Source organism: Acomys russatus, chromosome 1 (assembly GCF_903995435.1).
Source record: "Acomys russatus chromosome 1, mAcoRus1.1, whole genome shotgun sequence".
Lineage (NCBI taxonomy): Eukaryota > Metazoa > Chordata > Mammalia > Rodentia > Muridae > Acomys > Acomys russatus.
In genome coordinates this window covers 113,689,899-113,709,508 of record NC_067137.1, presented here as the reverse complement: position 1 = coordinate 113,709,508, position 19,610 = coordinate 113,689,899, and the positions used below count along the sequence as shown (strand labels likewise).

The following is a 19,610-nucleotide window of genomic DNA, read 5'->3' as shown; positions in this document are numbered from 1 at the left end:
ACGGTACACTTCATGCATGCCAGGCACTGTACCAGGCCCCTGCATAACTGCTGACTTTTTCTTGAGACAGGTTTATCCTGTAGCCCCTAGCTACATGAAGGGGCTACTCTTTTCTGTGAGCAAACTCTCTCGTTCAGAGGCTTGCCGATGGGCAAGGGCTGAAGAGATCAAGGGGATCTGACATCCTTGGGCTAGATTTCTTTGGTCTCTCCTCATTGCCGAAAACAGAATAGAGATTCTTTTTGTTTGTTTGTTTTCCCCCTGAGGCAGGGTTTCTTTTGTAGTCCTGGCTCTCCCGAACTTGCTTTGTAGACCAGGCTGGCCTCGAACTCACAGACCCGCCACCACGCCTGACCTGAATAGAGATTCTTGAGGATTGGCTGCTTATGAATGTCTTATAGGAGTGACTTGGTATGCACAGTGCGATACTCTTTAAAGATGACACTAAAACAGCAGGCAGACATTATTATTTGTTTTTAAAATGGCACTTAATACTTTGTCCTGTGTCATGGCTACAAGTGTTACAACAAGAATTCAAATCTGACTCCGAAGCTCATGCATTCTTCATTAGGTAGCATAATATAAGACCACTGAGAAGGTATTCAGGGTTCCCTAAGCATTGGTTTGATTAAGTATTTTCTAGGCTCTTTCATTTGTGTGGTTTTTATTTCATCCTCACAGGCTTTTTCGTTTGTGTGTTTCCTAATTTCATCCTTGCAGGAAATCAGAGATGAGGATATCCGAGTTTCATTGTTTGACTACAAGGTCTCTGGCAACATAATTTATGGATAGGCTTAACCTGAAGATTATTTGTTTCCTTTAAGAGCACTGTCAGCCAAAATATTATGAAAGCTTCCAAAGATACTTGGTGATTTACTTTACTGTGAGTATTGATGATTTAGGATAAGTCAGTGAGAAAAGTGGATGCAGCTGTACAAAGTTCAGGTTCCGAATTCAGTTACTTTGGATACTTGATTTTAATGACTTTCAGGACTGAAAAAAGATGCCTACAGAGATTCATAAACGGCAATGGGGGACTTAAGTCAGTGACATCATATTGTAATTATTTTAAAAACGTATTTTTCTTAGAGAGAGAGAGACCGTGCTGTGTGGCTGTTTAGGGAAGCCGGAGGAAGATATTAGATCCGCTATAGCCAGAGTTACAGGTGGGTTGTGAGCTGCCTGTTGTGGGTTGTTGGGAACCAAACTCAAATCCTCTGCAAGGCCAGCAAGGTCTCTTAACTGCTGAGCCATCTCTCTGGGCCAGCATTTCAGCCCTTAACTCTTAATTATGCACAGGAATTTGTAGGAATTGGCAGTTAATGTAATCAGTTCTTTTTTGTTAACTAATAGGAAGGTGATTTGGTTTTTTATGAGCAGCGATGAAACTACATTTAAACCTACTTCTTTTACTTCTCTTTTTGGGTTTTTGGGGACAGGGTTTCTCTGTGTAGCCTTGGCTGTTCTGGACTGCTTTGTAAACCAGGCTGGCCTTGAACTCACAGTGATCTGCTTGCCTGTCTCTCAAGTGCTGGGATTAAAGATATGCACCATCATGCCTGGCTTAAACCTAATTCTTCAGGTTCTTTGTTCAGAATATTTTTAGGCAGGTTGGGACAGTCTTTCCATATATCAAGTCTTTTATAAACCTGTGTAGCTAATAACTTTAAAGACTAGACTTTTTGTTGCTTTTGGTTTTTGAGACAGGATATTCTTAGGTGGCCCAGCCCAGCATTGAACTCTAAATCCTACTCAGTCTGCCTCTGGAGTTCTGCTGTTTTTTGTTGTTGTTTGTTTTGTGGGTTTTTTTTTTTTTTTGGTTTTTCAAGACAGAGTTTCTGTGTGTTAGCCTTGGCTGTACTGGACTTGCTTTGTAGAGCAGGCTGGCCTCAAACTCACAGCGATCCATCTGCCTCTGCCTCCCGAGTGCATAGAAATGGTTTTAAGCAAAAATCATGGACCAATGGAAATATTTCCAAATAGCTTTAAAATATAGTACATACATTGGCTGAAAAGCAGTTATTTTCTTCCTCATTTTAGAAGTATTATCCTTACCTGGAAAGTCAGATCAAGTAGGTTGTGTGCTTTTGGAAAGTGTCTGCCAGGTGGCGTGCATATACTCTTACCCATTTGACGAAACATGGTTGGCTGGCGTAATTAGTACTACTTTACGTAGGCGGAAGCTGCTTATCTCTATACTCCACTCAGAAATACCTGGCAACAAGGAAACCGGAAGCTAGAGAGTTACTGTCACTCTACCAAGACTCACCGTTTATAAAGATATGCCTTCCTTCCTGGGAATGTGCACTGAAGTCAGTTTTGGTTGCTGAAATAGGGCCCGGAGCTATTGGTCTTTCTGTACCAGTTTGGGGTATGGCTTGAAAGTATTTCAGTGACCCTGTGCCTATTAAGTATTAGGACATATTTAAACCTAAAGTGTGAAACATTTGACACGGAATGTCTGACTTGGCCCTCATACTTTTATGAGTTGCCTGTTGTACTTTTGATTTTATACTCTTCCCTTTGGAGATCATGGACTCATACAAATCTTGAAGTGGAGGTGGGCTAGAGACAGGGGATCTGGAACTGTGCTGCAGTTGGAGTGGCTGCTTGAGTTTTATGAGCTTCTGGTTCCTAGAAGTGAGCAAAAGAAGGAAAGGAAGACATTCTGTCTGGTGGGAGTGAACTTCCTGACTCTTCCTTTTACATAATGAGGGAACTTCACAAAGTTTTTAAATCAATGTATACACACACACACACACACACACACACACACACACAGATTAGATAACAACTTGTAAACATTTGTTTTCTTTCTCCACCGTGTGTGTTCTGGGGCTCCTACTCAGGTTGCCATGCTTGGTGCCAGGAGCCTTTACTCACTGAGCCATCTCTGCTGTGTCCTTTTATTTTAGTTTTTCAAGACAGAGTTTCTCTTTGTAGCCATGGCTATCGTGGAACTCTGTAGACCAGGCTGGCCTCACAGAGATTCCCTCTCCTCTGCTCCCTAGTGCTGGGGTTAAAGGCGTGCACCACTTGTCCTGTTTTAATTTTTTAAATGAACACACACACACACCTCTCTCTCTCTCTCTCTCTCTCTCTCTCTCTCTCTCTCTCTCTCTCTCTCCCTCCCTCCTTTCTTTCTTTCTTTTTTGAGACAGGGTTTCTCTGTATAACAAGCCTTGCCTATCCTGGACTCTCTTTGTAGCTAGCCTCAAACTCACTGCGTGACCTGCATCTGCCTCTAAAACTGGAATTAAAGGTGTATGCCTCCATGCCTAGCCTAGTAGATTTGATGTAGTTATAGAGTGTTTAGCATGTGACACTGTGACAGTGAGATTAGCAGTGATCCTTTTCTCATGAGAACGCAGGATGTTTAGAAAGGTAGGCAGCAATGAATTATTACTTTGGAGCCTTTTAATTTTACTTTAAAACTTTTTATTACTTTGGCACTTATATTTTATAGGTATATGTGTGCATGTAATAAAAATTGACTTCAGTTTCAAGAAGCACTAATTTGCAATTATTTGCTAAATGCTAGAGACTAGAATATGGCCATTTTTTTCTGACTATATGCATAAAACTCATTGAAAATTGAAAACAGAATGGCCCTACGCAGGAGCGAATGTCTGCTGTTACTCACTGAGTAGTTCACGTGGCTGCACCATCAGCTAAGAACCATTAAATCCCATAGGAGCACTCCCGAGGACTAGTGAAGACAGCGTCTTCTGAGTCAGTTTGACTGTGCAGCTTAACCGCTTTCTCCTGCTTGTAGAATAAACTTAGAATTGTCACAGAACTGGATTTTGGAGTTTCTTTCTTTCTTCCTCCTCCTCCTCCTCCTCTTCTTTTTGGTTTCTTGAGTCAGGGTTTCTCTGTGTAGCCTTGCTGTCCTGGACTCATTTTATAAACCAAGCTGGCCTCGAACTCACAGAGGTCCGCCTCTCAAGTGCTGGGATTAAAGGGAGCACCACCAAGCCCAGCTGAATTTTGCAGTTTATCATTCAGTGTACAGGGGATTTTTGGCAAGTACCTATTTTTGGCAAGTATAACCTATTTATATATCTCATAGAGAAACTGTGTTGTGGCGTAGTGGGCCCAGTGTAAGTCCTTGAGCTACTGACTCTGATCAGAGCCGCTTTTCTTTTATATTACCCTTCAGTACTGTGACACAGCCTTCAAACCTCAGTACGGGCCTGGGGGGGGGGGTTAATATAGCCACAAAATGGTGTAGTGAGTTTGTGTATACAGAGAAGAGTCCTGTCGAATTCAGTTTCTTAGATGGTTTACTGATGCTGACAGATCCCTGCGGTGCAAAGGCTAAGTGGTTGCTGTTACATACTTGAAAATACTTTCATGTATTTTAATTGTTCATATAAATGACAAAATTCATATATGCCCACTAGAAAAATTTAGGGAGCATGAAGCTATTATCCTTAAATCCTGCTTGTCTGCAGATGGAAATAGGACAGCCTGATTCCAAATGTAAATTATGGAAATACTTAATACACAAAAAAGCATTTCTGAGCTTACCATTTCTATTTTAAATGGAGGACTTCATTTTTATTGTTAGGCATCTGCCTTAGGGTTTCATTGCTGTGAAGAGACACCATGACCATGGCAGCTCTTATAAAGGACAGCATTTAATTGGGGCTGGCTTACAGTTCAGAGGCTTAGTCCATTGTCATCATGGCGGGAAGCATGGCAACGTGCATGCAGACATGGTGCTGGAGGAGTTATACATCTTGACCTAAAGGCAGCCAGGAGGAGACTACTTCCACACTGGGGGGACCTTGGGGGTGTGACCTTAAAGCCCCACCTCCACAGTGACACACTTCCTCTAAGAAGGCCTAATAGTACTGCTACCTATGGCCAAGAGTTTAACACATAAATCTATGGTGGCCATACCTATTCAAACCACCACAGCATCCAAGAATTTTCTTTTAAATTGAATATCAAGGCTGGAAGCCATTTTTAATGTGGAAAATATAAAACAGAGTGGAGGAAAGACTCTTCCAGGACAGTTACTAGCAGCAGTGGGTTGGTGTTAAAATAGGACTCAGGCGTGCACCTCTACGCCTGCCTGAGCAGTGTATTCTTACTAAACATGGTTATGTTCTGTTCATTTTAGGGTGCCTGTCCCTTTCTCCTCCTTCTCCTCTTCCTCTTCTTCATCTTCCTCCTCTTCCTCCTCCTCCTCCTTTTGAGACATGGTGTCTCTATGTAGTCTTGGTTGGCCTGGTACTCAGCTGTATAAACCAGGCTCACTTTGAACTCACAGATATCCACCTGCTGCCTCCAGAGAACAAAGATCAAAGGCACGCACCACCACACTTGCTTTAATTTCTTACTAGTGACTTGGAATATGCTGCTTACTTTATTATTTTATACTATAGTGATGATAGGCAAAAAGCAAATCATAGTGACTTTCTTATCTCAGTTCAAAATGGTTATAAAGCAGCAACAGCTCGCAGTGTCAAGGCATCTGGCCTGGGAACCGCTTGCGAAAACAGTGCAGTCGTGGCTTAGGCAGGGAGCCACTGGGAGCAGTCATTGAAGTTGATCCTCTAAGAGCTACTGGAGAAGGGGCCAAGAACTCAAAGTGGGCCAGTCCATTCAGCGTTGGTAGGAAATGGGACAGGTGAAAAAGCTGCTAAGTGGTGCCTCATGAGCTGGCTGAAAATACAAAATCCCCCCTTCTGACTGTCACCCATTTCTGTTCTGCACAACAGAGGACCATTCCTCCACTGGACTGTGAGGCACCATGAAAAGTGGGTTGTATGTGACAACCAGTGGGGACAGATTGGTGGCTGCGTGGAGAAGGTGCTCCATTGCATTCCCCAAAGCCAAACTTGCACCAAAACCCATTACATGTGAGGAGTATGCTCAACAAACCCACGAGAAGCGCCCCAAACTCCAGTGCCTACAGTGGCATTGGCCCACAGCAAAGCTCCTGCTCTCCATACATCGTCCACCCGCACACTGTGCAGCCGGCGTTTCCTAAGTTGAACACACTGGGCCCTGGAGTTTCCTCACCCACTACTTTCATCTGACCTCCCATTTACCTACTTCTTCAAGGAGTTCAACAGCTTCCCCCCCCCCCCCCAGGGAAAATGCTTCTACTACCAGCAGGGTACAGAATCCCTCAAATTCTGAAGCAGGGTCTAAACACATTTTATTAAATTTTGTTTGCATGTGGCTTGTGCATGTTGTGTTATAAATGTGGAGGTCAGAGCACAAGTTGACTCTCTCCTTCTACTAAATGAGTCCCCAGAGATCCAGTTCAGTCCTCAAACTTAGTGGCAAGTGCTTTAATGTGCTGAGCCATCTTGCCGGCCCATCGAAGCATGGCGTTTCTTTATGCTACAGGAATAAACATTTCTTATTGGAAAAACAAGACCAGCCGATTGTAATGTTTTCTATTTTGATTAATAAAGATATGTTTGAGCTGGGTGTGGTGGCCCATGCCTTTAATCCCAGCATTCAGGAGGCAGAGACAGGCAGATCGTTTGTGAGTTCAAGGCCAGCCTGGTCTACAAAGGGAGTCCATGACAGCCAAGGCTACATAGAGAAACTCTGTCTGGAAAAAAAAATGTTTGGGTCTAGTTATAATAATTTAAAATCCATGGTCCAAAATTATAGTTATGTGTATCATGTGTTGTATGTATGTATGTGTATATGAGTGTGCTGTGGCATGAATGTTTATTTACTTATGTGTGTGTATGTGCAAGATATGTGCATATGTATGTGAGTGTGCTGTGGCAATCATGTTTATGTGTGTGTGTGCACACATGTGCATGCATGTGTATGGGTTGTGTGTGTAGGTGTACATGAGAGTGCTGTGGTATGCATTTTATTTATTTATGTATGTGTGTGTGCATGCATGTGTATGGCATGTGTATGTGTTCATGAGTGTGCTTTGGCATGCATATGGAGGTCATAGTTTAATTTGTGGTCCTGAGCTCTCTTATTGTCCTTGGGGAACAAACTCAAATTGTCGGCTTTGCCTTTTGTCCCTTGCAGTTTCTTTTACACCAGCCTGATAGAAGAGAAGGGGAAAAGAAGGGAAGGAGAAGCTGAGACTGAGGGAGAATGTTCCACTGTACTGAGCTTTGCGGGGCCTGTTTGGCCGTCAGAGACTACAGGAGGTGGTGGGATTGGGTTTGGCATGGATACTTTTTGGGAACTGTCAGTGTGATTGGTGACTGGAAGACACGCAACTGCACAGAGTATGTGCAGTGTGGAGGGTGAGTGGAGAAACAAAGGCAGAGGATGACATTTATGTGAGTAGTGTGATGGTGACATGCCACAGAAGCCATGGGAGTGAAATAGAAAAAGTAAGGTAGTCCTAGGGGCTAGGATGAGATGAGAGTGTAAGAAAGTTGAGGCCTGGGCCTGGGGTGATGGCTCAGCTGGTGAAGTGTTGCCCTGAAAGCATGAGGAGCTGAGGCTGGCTCTTCAGCACCTTGAGGGAGCTGGGTACTGTGACACCCTGTGGAGCTAGAGACAAGTGGATGCCCAGAGCTGCCAGGCCAGCTAGTCTAGCACAATCAGAGTTCTAGATCCAGTGGGAGACCTTGTCTCAATGTGGAGAGTGACTGAGGAAGATGGGGGATAGTTGGCATTGATGTGTGAGCTTTATGTGTGTACCACACACACACACACACACACACACACACACACACTGGGCACATGCATCTGTGTATTCCCCAGTAAGAATACAGCACAGACACTTGGAGTGTACTCTCCACACACACTAAATAATAATAAGTAAATGTAAACTTACTAGTTTAAAATTTTAAGCCAGGTGTGGTGGCTCGCACCTTTGTTGTCATAAAGAAAGAAAATCTCAATCATTCGATTTTTACCAATAAAGACTCAGGAGCCAGATGCTTGGGTAAAAGCCCTACTAGCTCAGAAAGGCAGAGAAAGCACCCATCTGACCTTTCTACTCAGCCCCCACGGTCTTTTTTAGTGTTTTTCCCCCCCAGATCTCTGTGAGGATCTTGCTGTCCTGGAACTCACTCTGTAGACTAGGCTGGCCTCAAACTCAGAGATCCACCTGCCTCTGCCTCTCAAGTGCTGAGATTAAGGCTGAATGCTGAGATTAAAAGCATGCTCCTGTGTTTTCTTATGTCAACTGGTTGCTTGTTCCGGCTCCTAACCCATGGTTGACTTTATTTAGCTCTTGTTTACAGAAAGCTCTTGGGTTAAAGGTGTGTACTCGGGCTGAGCCACACCACAACCAGAAACAGGTTTTTCCAGTATATAATCTTAGGGTTCACAGTGTGATCACAGAGTAATCAAGTATTTAAATATTCAGTACTCAGGAGTCAGAGTCAGCTTGGTGTACAGAGGTTGTTCTAGGACAGCCAACGCTACACAAAGGAACCCTATCTTGGGGGGAAAATCATCCTTGCTTGTAAGTCCTTGGAAAGTATTTAGAGTTCAGACCAGCCTCCCGAGGGAAGCTCTTTGTGTTAGTCAGGCCCTTCACAGGAGAAGGACTGACTGTGTTATAAAGGGGATTTGATAGAGTGGCATACAGGCTGTGGTCCAGTTAGTCCATCATGGCTATCTACTGATGGACAGTCCAAGAATCCAGTAGCTGTTCAGCCCATGAGGCTGTCTGTCTCAGCTGGTCTTCAGTACACAAGAATCTATGTGTACAGGTGTTTTGCCTGCATATGTGCTTGTACACCCACATGCCTGGTGTCTGGAGGCCAGAAGAGGGTTGGATCCCCTGGAACTAGAATTGCATGTGGTTGAGAGCTGCCATGTGGGTGCTGAGAATCAAACCCCTGGGTCTGTGCAAATAGCAGCCAGTGCTCTAACCATTGAGCATTTCTCTTCAGCCCATCCTTAGCTTTCTTAAATCTCCGATGCTCAGCACATTTGTGGACATATTCACACCATTGAGAAGGCTGACATTCTGTGTTTATTTGTGTGATTTCAAAATGAACTTGGTTTTTCTCTCTAGTGTCTCAATGAAATCCTGGAGTCAGCCGACGCACCGCTAGAAGTCACTGAAGGATTCATTCAGTCAATTTCCCTGTCAGTTCCGTGGGGCTCCTTGCTGCAGGATAATTGTGCACTGGAAGTGACAGGGCTAGAGATGGTCTTCCGGCCTAGACCTCGTGTAGGTAGGTGTGATACACGCGCCCATTCTCTTTGTTTCAACTTTGACCCTGTGAAGGTGGGATGTCAACCCAATTGTAAGAAATTGAGTATTGAATTTATGACTTTGAACTGGATTTGTGAGATTTTTCATTTGATAAAATTTGAGGATTTATCACTGTGGAGGATGAATATGAGTGTATCTTTAGAATGGTTTCCCTACTTGGTCATGCGCCAGAAAACTACCATAGAGATAATATGTGCTTATTTATTTCCAGTTATCTGAGGTGACTTCTATTGTAAAGATTCAAAATATTGTGTTCACAATTGAGGAAGACTGTTCAAGATACATGGAGAAATGTTGGAAGGTCATGAGATTAAACTTTTAAAATTAGTTAATTATTTTTTTTGGTTTTTCGAGACAGGGTTTCTCTGTGTAGCCTTGGCTGTCCCGGACTCACTTTGTAGACCAGGCTGGGCTCGAACTCACAGCAATCCACCTGCCTCTGCCTCCCGAGTGCTGGGATTAAAGGTGTGCGCCACCACACCCAGCTAAAATTGTTGTTATTTTAAATTATGTGTAGTGAGGGGCTTGGGTATATATGCACATGACCTCTGTGTAGGTCAGAAGCATCAGATTCCCCGGAACTAGAGTTAGGAGCAGTTGTGAGCTGCCTGATGTGTGTGCTGGGAATGGAACTCAGGTCCTCTGTGAGAGTAGTACAGCCTCGTAGCTCTCCAGCCTCCAGGACCGGATTTAAAGGGACTTTCATTGGTGAAATCTGAAACAACTGTAGTGTTGAAGAATAGTGACAGTGAGTGATTGTAGCACTACATTTGAAACGCACCACTTCCATGTGTTAATAGTTGTGTTAAGGGGCTTGGCTGGAGGATGTGCTTCTCGACTGTAGAATGTAACAGAGAAATGAATAGAAACGGTCAGTCTAGGTAAATGCTGTGTACATATGCATAAATTATTATCCAATGTATTTTCTGAAAAACAAAAGTTTAGTTGATGTTTCATAGAACTATAGTGATCTATTATGAAAATAGAAATGCTTTAAAATATTTTATTGATGTGTTTATTTTGAGACAATCTCATATTGTATCCCAGGTTGGTCTTGAGCCCAGATCTTCCTGTTACCTCAGCTTCTTGAGTATTGGACTTGTAGCAGTATTCCACCACACCTAGAAACAATCTGGTGTGTGTGTGTGTGTGTGTGTGTGTGTGTGTGTGTGTGTGTGTGTGTGAATGTTGAATCCAGAAGACATCTTCTGGTCTTGTTTCTTAGATTCTGTTTACCTTATGTTTTTGAGACAGAGTCTGATATTAGTCTGGACTCAAGCAGGTGAGGCTGGCTGGCCAGCGAGTTCAGGTGGCTGTTTGGTCTTGTTGCTTGTGCTAGGATCACCATATTAGACTGTCTTGATGTTCAGACTTGGGCTTGAACTCAAGTCCGCATGCTTGCACAGCAAGAACTTTATGGGCTGAACTATCATCCCAGGTTCCTGATACTTTAGTTTATAAGCACAATGCATCTAGCCAGGTGTGGTGCCATATATCTGTGATTTCCGCTCTCAGGAGGCTGGGACAGAATGATTGCAAGTGTGAAGTCAGCCTGAGTACATAGTATGGTTCCATCTCAAAGAAAACAAAACCCCAAAGAACAACAGCAACATCGATTTGATATCATCATCATCATCATCATCTTTTTTTTTTTTTTTTTTTTTTTTTTTTTGGTCAAGATCTCACTATATAGTCCTTGGCTGTCCTGGAACTCATAATATAGACCAGACTAGCTTTGTACTCACAAAGATCCTTCTGCCTCCGCCTCCGCCTCCACCTCCGCCTCCGCCTCCGCAGTGCTGGGATTATAGGAGTGTGCCACTGGTCCTGGCTCTGATTCTATCTTTTAACCATGATGGACAAATACCTCTCCCTTTGAAAAGTTGAGCTTTGAAATATTTTCTCCTTTAAACCAACCCATTAAAAGTCCCTTAAGTTCCATTTCGGAAGGCAGTACTTGTAGTAACGTGTCTTTTTTGAGCAATCAATGTAAGGATTTCCTTAGCAGGAAAGCTCTGGGAAGGGTTCTTAGGGTCATGTGTCCAGTCTTCCCAGGACACTCTTTGATTTCATCTGCATTTATCCTATAGCTGGTGTCCTCTGCTCCTTCTCCTGGCTTCCCTCTTACTTCCTGCAGATGGAAGAATACGCTTTTTTTCTTTGTCCTTATTTTTCTTGGTGACACCTTTGTATTCATTCTTGTCAGTCATCTCTTATCTCTCCTAATGTGTGATAAACTGTCTTAAATGCAAAGCTTTTAATTTATTTTTCTGTCTCTAGTTGGTGAGCAGACTTCGGTTTGCAGTCCATATTAGTCTGCCACCTGTGTTCATTAAGTCAAATTGTCAAATCTTACTGAAACCAGTGCTGTTCAGTTTAGTCTCTGTAGCTGCTTTTGCCCTCTAAGAGATGGGCAAGTGTGACAGAAGGCATCGCTCACAAAAGTCTGTGTCCACGTTACGGGATGTGTGCTGGCTCTTGCTCTGGGGTGGTTAGCATGATGCCATGTACTAGAATTTTGTTTGTTTTGGTTTTGTTGTTGTTGTTGTTTTGTTTCAAAACATGGTTTCTCTGTGTATATCCCTGGTTATCCTAGACTCATTTTGTAGACCTGGGTCCTGGGAATAAAGGTGTGCACCACCATGCCTGGCTGTACTAGGATTTTGTTGAATGAATATCTGAATTTGATAAAAAATAGACTGGACAATGGTAGTGTACATCTTTAATCCCACAGATGAATTTCTTCTTTTTAATTTTTTTTTTTTTTTGTTTTTTCTTTTTGAGACAGGGTTCTCTGTGTAATCTTGGCTGTCCTGGACTCGCTTTGTAGATTAGGCTGGTCTCCAACTTACAGAGATCCTCCTGCCTCTGCCTCCCGAGTGCTGGGATTAAAGGTGTGTGCCACCATGCCCGGCTCCACAGATGAATTTCTGAGCCTGGTCTAAGAGTTCCAGGACAGTCAGGACTACACAGAGAAATCCTGCCTTGAAAAACATAGAAAAAAAATGCTAAAAATAAAATTTGAAATAGGAACATGTTGCAGGCTTTTTTCTTTTCACCTGTATTTTTATTGTTCTGTTGCTATAGACAATATTTAATGTCTAATGTGATTTCTAGAATATTTTCACAGGTAGCATCATAATGTTGAAAATCTATCACAAATATAATATAATATTTTAAGAAATGACATTTTTAGAACTTTGAGAAATTATTTAGGTTTATTTGTACTTTCTGCAGCAACTGGGTCTGAGCCAATGTATTGGTCAAGCTTCATGACTAGCAGTATGCAGTTGGCAAAGGAGTGCCTTAGCCAGAAGCTGACAGATGAACAAGGAGAAGCATCCCAGCCTTTTGAAGGACTGGAAAAGTTTGCGGAAACCATTGAAACAGGTTTGCATCCCGAGCGCCCTCACAGCCCAGGCCTAGGTCTGGGGCCTCCGATCATTCTGTGGCAGAGTCACTGTACTGCCTTCAGTTCTTCAGAGGAGGCGCTTTAAACATCCCATTCAGTTTGAGTGCAGGCTTCTGTTCTCTTGTTTAGTTTATTGCCCCCGTGGGATCGTCAGGCTAGAGATCCATGTGGTCCCAAGCGTCTGCTGTGATGTAACTTGGGCACGTGCTTATGGGGCACAGTGTGTTTTACGAAATACAGGCTTTGGGGACTTAAAAGGAAAGCAGTCTGCTTTTTTATTTTGTTTTCAGACTAGCAATTATTCTTTCCTGAGAGTGGCTGCAGCCTGCAGGGGAGGAGGGCGGGGTGGGCAGGCTCTTACTTGGTTTCCCATTGCTCGTTTGCTCTAGTACTACGAAGAGTGAAAGTCACATTTCTAGACACTGTTTTAAGAGTTGAACATGTGCCAGAAAATTCCAAAACTGGAGCTGCACTTGAAATCCGAGTAGAGAGGTAAGATTTTATGTCTGAAAACTCCTGACCTCACTCTGACTGACATGACCCTTCAGGATGCTTCTGGGGGCTAGAGGCAACACTAAATTAGTGCATAGCTTCAGAGTAAAGCACTGCTCTCTGAGTTATCCTCTCATCTCATTACGGAGACTGTAAGCACCGGTTAGGGGATAATTCTACCCAGTGCTGTGTTGAGCTTGCCTGAGCAGTTTTCTTAGGCAGCGTGAGTGCCGCCATGCTGAGACTCTTACAGAGTGTCTACTTTCCACATGTGCACAGGTAATGTGAAAGACTTGACTTTGTCTGCTTGGTGTGGGTACTGCTGTACTGGAAAAGGATGGTAGTGCTGTTTCTAGGATTTTTGTGAAGGATTATTTTAAGGTTAAATACTCAGTAATAAATATTTAAATCAAAGATAGTGCCTTTGCTTTTTAAGTATACTCACTGGAGCTCTGACAGTGTTGATGTGAGGTAGTAACTGCTCAACCATGTTCTATGGCCTTTCCACAGAAAAGTACATTCAGGGGCACTGGAGATGTGCCTCAGTGGCTAAGAGCATGTTGTGCTCTTCCAGAGGACCTGAGTTCGGTTCCCAAGCACCCATGTAGAGCAGCTCAGCTCCAGGGATCCAATGCTCTCTTCTGTCCTCAGTGGGCACCTGCACATATGTGATCTACACTCACACAGATGCATGCCCCTGTACATATAAATGAAAAAAGTACATTGAATATCAAAAACCCTTTGCGTGTGCATCTATTTGGGGCCTTTTACTAAGGTTTGAACAGATTTTTTAAAAAAGATTTTAATTTTAATTTTTCTATTATGTATGAGTGCTCTATCTGCATGTATAGCTGCATACCAGAAGAGGGCATTAAATTTCAGTATAAATGTTGTGAGCCACCATGTGGTTGTTGGGAATTGAACTTAGGGCCTGTGGAAGAACAGCCAGTGCTCTTAACTGCTGAGCCATCTCTCCAGCCCTTGAACAGATTTTTTTTTTTTTTTTTTTTTTTTGGGTGTGTGTGTGGTTTCAGTCTTTAACAAAGGAACACCTATGAGTAAAGTAGCTTTGGTATAGATCTTTAGAATTAGTGTGCATTACCGTAGGCGGTATAATAACACAGTAACACACACTTAGAACCATGCCACTTATCTCCTTAAACTAGAGATTGTTAACACAAGAATCCAAGACCAAGTCACTCTTATTCTTTGTTCTGATATGGGGACATCTGTGGTCTCACTTATCGAGAGAGTTTCCTGAGGCTATATTTGTAATCCTGGTGCTGGAAGGATGAGGTCAGAGGCGTTAGAGACAGCCTGAGCTACATGCTGGCACTAGGAGGATGAGGTCAGAGGTGTCAGAGACAGCCTGAGCTACATACTGGCACTAGGAGGATGAGGTCAGAGGCGTTAGAGACAGCCTGAGCTACATACTGGCACTAGGAGGATGAGGTCAGAGGTGTTGGGAGTTAGAGAAAGCCTGGGCTACATAACAGGACTCAGTTTTGTAAGGGAGATGGGGATTGTTCCCCTTTGGGTAACTTTAAAAAGTTACTAATTTTTTCCCCTGAAATTTAAGAGCCCTGTAACATTATCTTTCTTAGATTTTAGGTCTCTTCCTTTGTGAAAAATTTACTTTACTTATTTAAATATTTAGTGCAGTGATACTGACATATGTTATAGGTTTTTGTTTTGTTTTTCTTTAAGACATGGTTTTTCTGTGTAGCCTTGGCTGTTCTGGACTCCGGGCTGGCCTCAAACTCATAGAGAGTCTCTGTCTCCTGAGTGCCAGGATTAAAGGCCTGTACCACCACGCCTGGCTCTATGTTATAGATTTTATTTTATTTTTAAAAAAGATTTATTTATTTATTTATTATGTATACAGTGTTTTGCCTACATGTGTACCTGCATGACAATCTCATGATAGATGGTTGTGAGCTACCATGTGGTTGCTGGGAATTGAACTCAGGACCTTTGAAAGAGCAGGCAGTGCTCTTAACCTCTGAGCCATCTCTCCAGCCCCTGTTATAGATTTTAAACTGTATTTATATTAATTATAACAGTGGGTTATGTCTTCACACATAAACAAAATGTAGTTTAGCGCACATAGTCATTCTCCCTTGTCCTGTTTCCACTCCCTCTAATCCTGTTTTTCTTCCTGATTAGAAATACTTCTTTTGCCAGGTGGTGCTGCATGCCTTTAATCCCAACACTTGGGAGGCAGAAGCAGGTTAATCTTTGAGTTCAAGGCCAACTCCGTCTCAAAATCACCCCAAACCAGCCAACCAACCGACATTCTTTGTATGTTTGTTTTGTTTGTTTTAGGGATTCCTGTTCAATAGTCCTGAGTGTCCTGGTACTCACATTGTAGACCAGCCTGTTCTAGAGAATTCAGAGATCTGCCTACCTATGTCTCCTAAAGGCATGTGCCGCCACTGTGGCACAACACTTTTTTTGAGACAGAGTCTTCTTTAGCTAAGGCTGCCTTTGAACTCCTATTTATCTTGCCTCTATCTCCCCCGTGCTGGGCTGCAAGCATTATTACAGGCGTAGGCTATAGAACAGTCATTGCAAGTACATTTCCCAGGAGTTTGGTACAAGTGCCCTTTTGTTGTACCTTTCAGAACTGTGTACTGTGATGAAACTGCCGACGAGTCCTCAGGAGTCAATGTGCATCAGCCCACAGCTTTTGCTCACAAATTGCTGCAACTCTCTGGAGTGTCTCTCTTCTGGGATGAATTTTCTGCTTCAGCAAAATCTTCTCCAGTGTGTTCAACTGCACCAGTGGTAAGAAAAATGAACACAATTCCCAAGACAGGTAGGGGTGTAGATCAGTTGTTAGAGTCAGGAGAGTCAGATTCAAGGGCATCCTCAGATAGTGAGTTCAAGACCAGCTGCTACAGATGGGAGACCCTGTCTCAGAAAAACAAAACAAACCCAACCCAACAAAACAACCCATACATGGGCATGATTTTTAGAAGTTTTAGGTAAAGGCTGTCAGACAAGTGTGAGAGTGCATACATATTTATAATCGCAGCCTTTGAGAGGTTGAGACAGAAGGCGTTCAAATTTGAGGGCAGCCTGGGTTACCAGTTAGTCTCTGTCTAGGCAAAAGAAACTGGGAACTGTTGAATTTCCTGAATACAGCATCCACTAATGAGTCTCCATCTGGTTTAGTAAATCTGGTTAATACAGATATTTAGTTAATATATCTGAGAGCAGCCATGAACCCTTAAAGTTGTGCCTGCCTTGCCATCCTGCTGCTCATTAGTTACTGGAGAAATGTGTCATACATAGCTGTAGGTAAAATGAGATATTAACATCTGAGGGAGCTAATCTTAGTTGTCAGCTTGGTAGGTTTTAGTATCAGTGTGGAGACGAGGCTCTGGGTATGCCTGTGAGGAGTCTCTAGCTAAAATGTGGGTGATGTCATTTGACGGGCTGGCTCTTGAAGAAAGTCAGCAGCACTCAAGCATTCATAGCAGCATGCTTTCTACCTATTGGTCCAATGTGAGCAGCTGGCCTCCTGCTGCTTTGCCTTACCCACCATGGTGGATTATGTGCCTGGACCTGGGAGCTAGAAGAAACACTCTCTCCTTTTTTCTTTTTCTTTTTTTTTTTTTTTTAAAGATTTATCTATTATTATGTATCCAGTGCTCTGCCTGCATGTACACCTGCAGGCCAGAAGAAGGCATCAGATCACATTAGAGATGAGTGTGAGCTACCATGTGGTTGCTAGGAACTGAACTCAGGACCTCTGGAAGAGCAGTCAGTGCTCTTAATCTCTGAGCCATCTCTCCAGCCCGAAACACTGTCTCCTTAAGCTGCTTCTTGGACAGTATTTTGTCACAGCTGGTAGGAAAATGACTCCTGCCGGTCTCATCCTTTCGCATTAAGCAGCTGTGTTACCTTCCGTGAGAAATGCCTGTATTAGTGATCGCTAGCACGTGAGTCACATGTCAAGTGTTTTCTGTTACAGGAGTATTTGCTTCTTTACCACGCAGAGCGTCCTTTTAAATTTATCATGCTTTACGCACAGCATCTCCTTACAAGTGGGTAATTCTGTAATTTGCCTTTTGTAGCACATGTCTTTTTTTCTCTTTATTATCATTATTTATTTACTTATTGAGCTAGCCTCTCACTTTGCCACTGTGTGGCTCACACTGGCCTCGGACTAGTCATCTCCTATCTCAATTTCTTGAGTGCTGGGATTATGGGCATTACTTTCACATTGGTTTGGTTTTCTTACTTATATATTGTGTATTATTTGAACATATATTGTGCATATGTACACACACGTACATATACATATGTGCGTGCATGTGCATGCACACACACAAACTTGCATATATTATATTTGGGAGGATGTATGTGGAGATGAGAGGCCAACATTTGTAGGGTTGGTTCTCCTTTCTTATGTGCATTGTGGGATTGGACTCTTGGGTCTCCAGGACTTTTACTCACTGGTCATCATACTGGCTCTGTGCTGTTTTCATAATCTTTTTCCATTATTTGTATTTATTTCCAAGGTGCCACACTAACAAAGTACCCCATTTTAGTTACAAGATAATGGTATGTTCAGTGTAAGATGCAGTTTTGCATGCCAAATACTCTAGACTTCTTTTGCTGTTGTTGTTTCTTTTGATTTTTTTTTTTTTTTTTTAAAGACGGGGTTTTACTGTGTAGCCCTAGCTGCCCTGGAAGTTGCCCTAGTAGTAGTCCAGGCTGGCCTTGAACTCACAGAGATCCAACTGCTTCTGCCTCCTGAGTTTAAAGTTTAAAGGATTATTAAAGTTGTGCACTTCCACTGCTAGGCTAAGTACTTTATCCTTAAGATGACATTTATCTCTTATACCCTGACTTTATTTACGCTAAAATATTTTAAATAGATACTTTATTTTTATTTTCTTATTATAGGAAACTGAGCCAAAGCTGTCACCTAGCTGGAACCCCAAAATTGTTTATGAGCCACACCCACAACTAACTAGAACTTTACCAGAGATAGCACCCTCCGATCCAGTGCAGATTGGAAGGCTAGTGGGCAGGTTGGAGTTGAGTCTCACTTTGAAACAGAATGAAGTGCTTCCGGGAGCCAAGGTCAGTATTGTTTTGTTTTCTCTACTAAACTACAGGCATTTAGTCTGTACAGTGACATGATGGTCAATTGCTATCTTCTGTATTCACTCTCATTGTTCTGGGCCAGAGTTTTCTGCCTTCCCTTTTATGAAATTGCTCTTAGGTCAGGACGTCTTTATCAGGTCTTTCTCTGACTAGCTGCTGCTGCTGCTGCTTGTCTTCATTTTGTTTTTTCCAAGACAGATTTTCTCTTATAGTCCTGCCTGTCCTGGTCTTGCTTTGTAGACCAGGCTGGCCTCAAACTCAGAGATATGCCAACCTCTGCCTCTGAGTGCTGGGATTAAAGGCGTGTGCCACCACGCCTGGCTTGGCTGCCATTTTCTAAACTTTCAGGCTTCATTTTGGCTAGATACAGCCTTTTACATTTCAAGCTTTGATTTTTATGCAGATAGAAAGTTTTGAATACCATCCTTTGATTTGTATAAGTGTTCTCTGTTGCTTTTAGAGTTCTGCATAATAAGGGGCATTGGAACTTGTGGTAGTTTTATGTGGTGGCATAGTGTTCCAGTTTCAGCCAGTACTGAGCATTTGGAGATACTATTATTCTTGCTTGTGCATTTATGTTTTTAATCATAATAATGAGCTTTTGTTTAAAGGAATATTATATGGAAAAATTAAGTTCTGGAGATCTGCAGTGACAGAGCTTAGAAATGGTGACTCAGTAGACGTAACAGGGCAGCACTTAGCGTTGGTCCTTAAACCTGAGGCCTTCAGCAGAGATCAGATGTTGTGCAGGATTTCATGCTCTAGTGTTTGCGATGGTTGGTGCCCCTGAGTCTATTGTATCTCACATATTCAATTTTAGTGGGTGTTTGGGGAAAATATTGATAGGAATGCCAGGGACTGTCTTGATTGAATTGAGAGGATTTTCTGTTTCCATATTGCACTGAGTTGAAAAGTGCTTTGTTGTCAGTTTCAGTGTTTCATATTTCAAAAGAAAGCAGTGAGTACTTTGTTCCTTGAATTCCAAATTCAAAATGTACCAATAATGAAATATTCCTATGACATTAAAAATGAAACTCCTGATTTTTCATCCTAATAGAAACCAGAGATTGTGGTTTCAATCCAAGAAACAGACTTGTCTAGTAACAAACACGTTTCCCCACTCTGCCCAGCCCTAGTTAAGGATGTGGGCTAGCCATCAGCAGTGTAGAAGGAACCCCATAAAGCACTGCGTCTGTAGGCGCACCAGGAGAGCCGCGACGTGGAGGACTAGGGGCTTTGCCTTGTGTCTGCCTAGGTTCCACCTGAGCTTTGCTTTGTGGATCTGTTTCCTTGTCTGTAATACAGAAACAGTAGGAGCTAGGTGATGGCTTGGTGTTCACTACACAAAATGAGACAAACATGAGGGAAAAGTGTGCACAGAGAACATGAAGGGGAGCGCCT

At 42.7% G+C, this 19,610-nt stretch overlaps 1 protein-coding gene across 2 annotated transcripts in view; it reads left to right on the top strand.

Moving 5' to 3' along the window:
- The window catches only part of Atg2b (autophagy related 2B), a 69,271-nt gene that overhangs the window by 1,495 nt on the left and 48,166 nt on the right, over window positions 1-19,610 (top strand). For both annotated transcript variants that reach the window (XM_051151026.1, XM_051151019.1), the window contains exons 2-6: window positions 8,981-9,143; window positions 12,422-12,574; window positions 12,986-13,088; window positions 15,713-15,875; window positions 18,006-18,185. In XM_051151026.1, coding sequence (XP_051006983.1) covers window positions 8,981-9,143; window positions 12,422-12,574; window positions 12,986-13,088; window positions 15,713-15,875; window positions 18,006-18,185 — 762 coding nt within the window. The remainder of the gene's footprint in view (window positions 1-8,980; window positions 9,144-12,421; window positions 12,575-12,985; window positions 13,089-15,712; window positions 15,876-18,005; window positions 18,186-19,610) is intronic.